Source organism: Sprattus sprattus (genome assembly GCF_963457725.1).
Source record: "Sprattus sprattus genome assembly, chromosome: 7".
Classification (NCBI taxonomy): domain Eukaryota; kingdom Metazoa; phylum Chordata; class Actinopteri; order Clupeiformes; family Clupeidae; genus Sprattus; species Sprattus sprattus.
Genome location: NC_137926.1, coordinates 2,837,262 through 2,843,494, shown reverse-complemented (window position 1 = coordinate 2,843,494; position 6,233 = coordinate 2,837,262). Strand labels below are relative to the sequence as shown.

General features: G+C 51.1%; 1 protein-coding gene across 3 annotated transcripts in view; it reads left to right on the top strand.

Annotated features, from left to right (window-relative positions):
• pam (peptidylglycine alpha-amidating monooxygenase) overlaps positions 1-6,233 on the top strand; it is a 76,236-nt gene that overhangs the window by 45,208 nt on the left and 24,795 nt on the right. For all 3 annotated transcript variants that reach the window (XM_080842507.1, XM_080842505.1, XM_080842506.1), the window contains exons 13-14: positions 86-285; positions 917-979. In XM_080842507.1, the coding sequence (XP_080698633.1) occupies positions 86-285; positions 917-979 (263 nt within the window). The remainder of the gene's footprint in view (positions 1-85; positions 286-916; positions 980-6,233) is intronic.

Genomic DNA, 6,233 nt, shown 5'->3' with positions numbered 1-6,233 from the left:
TCTAAGTGTTCTCAGTGTTCTCAGTGTTCTAAGTGTTCTAAGTGTTCTCTGTGTTCTTCATGTTCTTCATGTTCTTCTGCCACAGTGGGACCTCGGAGGACGAGATGTGTAACTTCTACATCATGTACTACATGGAGAGCAAGCACGCGGTGCCCTACATGGACTGCATGGACCACGGCGCCAGCGACCTGTTCAGAAACATCCCCCCCGAGGCCAACGCCCCCATCCCTGTTCCCCAGGACCACATGATGATGAACATGATGCACGCCGGCGTCCACGGAACAGGTACTTATTCACACACACTTCTCTGTTTACCAGCTCTGCACATGCAATAAGATGACGGATCATAGATCATCTGATCACTAAAAGATACCAACCCAGCTCTGCACATGCAATAAGATGACGGATCATAGATCATCTGATCACTTAAAGATACCAACCCAGCTCTGCACATGCAATAAGATGACGGATCATAGATCATCTGATCACTTAAAGATACCAACCCAGCTCCTTTTGACTAAATGGGAAGCCGACATGCTTCAGAAGATGAGGAGATGTTAGTTTGTCTAAGTGTGCTCTGATGTAAAGGGAAGTACGACTATTTTGTGACCTTCCTGAGGTGGGAAAGAATTTCCTGCTTCTATGTTTGTGCTGACTGCAGTATATTTCCTTTGTATAGGCTATTGTAAGACATGTCTAAACTCTCTACATTAAGTCAATATACAAGTGGTCACTGCAATATGAGCACATAGACGTTATTTATGTACTTCCGGCCTTTATAACGCGCACGAGGGCTTTGCAGAAGCTTAGACACGGTCCTCACAACCTTATTTATAGAGATCGAGATTAGGGTTTTGTACCTGAATGGCTTGTGCTGTGATATTTCCATGACTCCCTTCTCTCTCAAACGTTTAAGATCACCAGGACGACTCTGCCCTTCTAGAGCCAAAGAGAGCGGAGGAGGATGGCCTCGATCAGGGTGAGTTGCCTTGGAGATCGACCCATAGATCGGACCCTCCGTGGGGAGTCAGTTCATCCGCTCACTCCAGTCTAGAACAACTATTCAATACTGTGTCGTTATTTAACCTTATGCAATGTTTCCAATGGGGACTGGATGATATTAAACCTCATGCAATGTTTCCATTGGGGACTGGATGATATTAAACCTCATGCAATGTTTCCAGTAGGGACTGGATGATATTTGATGACATCTTATCAACACAAGCGGTGGGAAGGGGGTTGGGGGTGGATATGAGTGAGAAGGAAAAACAAGGAGGTCTAGGCACTTGGGAGTCGGCACTGACGTTTGGAAGCCTGTTGCTATGGTTACCTCTCTCATCACCTCGCATCACGCACAAGGATGCATAATGTGCTCACCTTTCAAGGCGTTATCTCTTATCTCTTGCGCAATAACAAATGTGGCCTGGTGGTCAAACCCAGCCCCCGTCTTGTTTACAAACAACACTGGTCATCTTGATAGCGAAATGCCTGCTCTGTCCATCCCCCCTCGCCATGGCGACGGATAGACCAATAGACAGACGGCTGGGAGTAGGAAGAAGGAGGCAGAAGACGGAACCCTGCCCTTGGGGGCCCAATGCGGAGGGTTGTTGCCTCAGCCGCGGCCCTTTGATGTTGGACGCTTTATTCTGTGTGTGTTCGTTAGGGAGCAGTCCGGGACACGACTCCTTTAATCTCCGGACACCTGCTGGGGGAGCGCAGCGTGAGTGTGTGTGAGTGTGTGTGAGTGTGTGTGTGTGTGTGTGTGTGTGTGTGTGTGTGTGTGTGTGTGTGTGTGTGTGTGTGTGTGTGTGTGTGTGTGTGTGAGTGTGTGTGAGTGTGTGTGTCTGAGTGTGTGTGTGTGTGTGTGTGTGTGTGTGCTGGGGGAGCGCAGCGGGGGCCGCATGCGTTTGCCCGGCGCACATTTGGGAAAAACATCAGAACCAGGCGCTTACGTGCAGCTGTGCCTGCTGAGGCGTGTCCTCTCTCTCACCTCTCTCTCTCTCTCCCCCCCCCTCCCCTCCCCTCTCACCTACCCAGAGATGTGCCGCCTGCCCCCCCCCCTGCCCCCCCCCCCTCCCCCCTCCTCCCCTCTCTCTCTCACCTACCCAGAGATGTGCAGCCTGCCCCCCCCCCCCTCCCCCCTCCCCCCTCCTCTCTCACCTACCCAGAGATGTTCTCCCTGCCCCCCCCCCCTCCCCCCCCTCCCCCCTCCTCTCTCACCTACCCAGAGATGTTCTCCCTGCCCCCCCCTCCCCCCCCCTCCCCCCTCCTCTCTCACCTACCCAGAGATGTGCAGCCTGCCCCCCCCCCTCCCCCCTCCCCCCCTCCCCTCTCACCTACCCAGAGATGTTCTCCCTGCCCCCCCCTCCCCCCCCCTCCCCCCTCCCCTCTCACCTACCCAGAGATGTGCAGCCTGCCCCCCCCCCCTCCCTTTTTTTGGGCGTCTCAGTAACCAAAAGACGTTAAGCAGTGCTCTGATACACGTTAGGCTGACGAGTGAAGGCAGATCAGGTTGTCATAACAAACATCACCCTGTTCTCACGGCGATACAACCGCTAATTAAACAAGCCCGTCTCTCCCACACAGCCACTCTGACAGCAGACACACACACACACACACACACACACACACACACACACACACACACACACACACACACACACACACACACACACACACACACACACACACACACACACACACACACACACACACACACACACACACACACACACACACACACACACACACAGCTCCTCCGCGAGCTGAGTATTTATTCATGGATCAACATTCATTACTCCGCTCTGCATCATTGCCCTCTCTGTCATGAACAGATATCCCCCAAACATTAGCATTAAAAAGAGTCTGCTGAATGTCGGAGCTGGCGAGAGCTCCTAGTGCCACCAGCGTTCCAGTACCACGCGCCGGCCCGCGGAGGGTAGAGAACGCGTTGGCACCCGGAACGGCGTTATGAGCCTCGTGGAGGCTAGAGAACGCGTTGGCACCCGGAACGGCGTTATGAGCCTCGTGGAGGGTAGAGAACAAGTTGGCACACGGAACGACGTAATGAGCCTCATCGTCGTCGCTGCCGCTGCTGTTCTTCGACGCGACTCCGAGTCCGTCCACCGAGCTGTCGGATGCGTTCCTTTTTTGTCTGCTTCTTTTTTAATAACGGGAGCAGATTGCACCCGCGCCCCCTCCGGGACGCGACGGCCATTAAGACGGCTCATTGTTTTTCCGCTGGATCCACCGCTCCATTACACCGCCCCGGAGTGACGGCACGCGTCTGCCCAAACAACCTCACACATGCTGTACACAAGAACACAAGGGCGTGTTTCACGTCCCCCCACGACTATTAGGCAGATGCTGCCGAGCGGCTTTGTTCGTCTCTTCCTGCTAGAGTACACTCACACACACACACACTGAAACACACACCTACACATGTTTATTTATATATATACACACACACATACACTCAAACACACACCTACACATGTATATACTGTATATATATACACACACAAACATACACTCAAACACACACCTACACATGTATATACTGTATATATATTTTCATATACACATACACATACACACACACACACACACACACACACACTTGACACCCACTCTCACTCCCCACTGAGCTGAGAGCCCTCGCCCAACAGATATGACCTTCCCAGAACAATACTACTTCCCCACGTTTTTGTCTTTGTTTTTCTGTAGTGGAGCCACTCAGGGCCATTATCCTGCCACACACACACACACACACACACACACACACTCAGGGTCATTATCCTGCCATGAGAGTGGCCGTTGTGCGCTCGCCCATTCAGGAGGTGGAGAGGAGTGTGGCCACTGTGTTGCATCAGAGTTTTGTGTGTGTGTGTGTGTCTGTGTGTTTGTGTGTGTGTGTGTGTGTGTACCACTGTATTGCATCAGAGTCGTGTGTGAGTTATGTGTGTGTGTGTGTGTGTGTGTGTGTGTGTGTGTGTGTGTGTCTGTGTGTGTGTGTGTGTGTGTGTGTGTACCACTGTATTGCATCAGAGTTGTGTGTTCAGACAACGCACTGGGCAAACAGACTAAGCTATTCAGCTTTGCCAAAACCCTGAGCCAATCAGAAACCAAATCAGCTTCTTTTGGCCGTCTCGCGTCCACTGAAGGAGAACATTTTTCGTTGATTACTTCCTGTAAAGAGGTAGCTGACTTATATTTAAGTTGACAGTGGAATCACTGCTATTCTAGTCTGGCTCCACAATAACCCTGACCTTTCAACTGCAGGATGTTGCATCAGTTTGGTTTTGTGTGGTCGGCTTGGTGTCATATTAACCTAACCAGTTTTGTTTTGTGTGGTTGTCTTAGTGTAATATTGACTTAACCAGTGTTGTTTTGTCTGGTCGTCTTAGTAAAATATTCACATAACCAGCTGTTTGCCCATTGATTTGTTCAGCCGTGAAGGAACACCACATCCTCAACCTCTCCCACGTCCATTTCGATAGCAGACTCTCCAGCACATTCAGGAGAGCGCAATGTAAACAGCTCCCCATTGGTTTGCCTTGGTTGCCCGCAGCAACCTAGGGTTTGTCCTGTTGCCATGGTTCCTGCATGGGAACAGTGACAGCCAGTCAGGCTGATGGCTCTATTGGTCGAGGAAGCCATCACTCTGCAGAGGACCCTCCCTTTGAGGAGCTGCGAGTTGCTTCAGGTTTTTTTTCTTTTTCCGACTGAAAGACTGAGTGAGTGTCCACCACATCTGTTTCTCTCCCTAAAGGCAGACTTTGGATTCCCTTTGACAAAGATCAGTCACATGTGGAGCCCTTGGAAGGCAGTGAAAGAGGCTGTGATCTCTGGGCTGTGGTATCTGGGCAGTGATCTCTGGCGCTCTCCTTCCCTTGCCCCCTCTGCAGAGTATGGATACCACCATAATCCTAATCTTAATATCATTTGAATTTAGATAGATTTGTAGATAACAGTGCATTTAAAGAACTACACGTAAAGTCTGTTTAAATTGAAATCAATGTTGTTAAATGCCTAAAAAAGCTACAAAAACATTTCAAGGTGAGATTACATCCCAAGATGTCATCACCAGCCATTTCCGTTCTCCACTGCTTATCCAGTAAATACTTTAATGAGATTAGGTGTGAAAACAAGGATTATGCCACCTCTCCTCCTCCTCTCCTCTCCTCCTCTCTTCCTCTCCTCTTCCTCTCCTTTCCCCTCCTCCTCCTCTTCCTCTCCTCCTCCCCCTCCTCTCCTCAGCAGCAGCAGCAGCAGCAGTGGTGGCGGTACCCTGAACGTGAGACTGTCATTATCTCTCAGGCTCCTTGGCTCCCTGCCAGACAGCTTGATAAATCACTGGCTATATTTGCCTTTGCTGTTATTAGGACACAAATTCCGGGCCTGTCAGTCAGGGACCGGTGTGTTGTCTGGCTGTATTTGCCCCCGCGCTCACTGACACACACACTCACACACTCACACACTCACACACTCACACACACACACACACACACACACACACACACACACACACACACACACACACACACACACACACACACACACTCACACACTCACACACTCACACACACACACACACACACACACACACACACACACACACAATGTCTGATGAGCTCAATAAACAAGAAGAGGCTCCAAACTCATACATCTCTCTGGGGGCGGAGCCAGCCCAAACCGGGCCCCGCCACCTCACACACACACACACACACACACACACACACACACACACACACACACACACACACACAGAGAGAGCACCCCCCCATCTCATAATGCTGCGCATTTATCAGGAATCATTTTGGCTCTATGCGGTCCAGTTTCCCAGCTGTGATGGCCGGAAGTGAATGAAACTGGAGCTGATGTTTTGTGGGGGCGGTGGCAGTGTTGGTGGCAGTGTTGGAGATGGAACTCATTGCACACCCAGATGCTGTATTAGCCTAATGGGCACTCAGGCTGATCCATTAAAGCTGATGTGCATGGAGGTCCGTCCACTTGAGGTGCGGCTCAGGTCTCTGTCTGAGACGGAGGAGGTCACACACACACACACACGCACACGCACACGCACACGCACACGCACACGCACACGCACGCGCACGCGCACACTCACACTCACACTCACACTCACACTCACACTCACACTCACTCACACTCACACTCACACTCACACTCACACTCACACTCACACTCACACTCACACTCACTCTCACTCACTC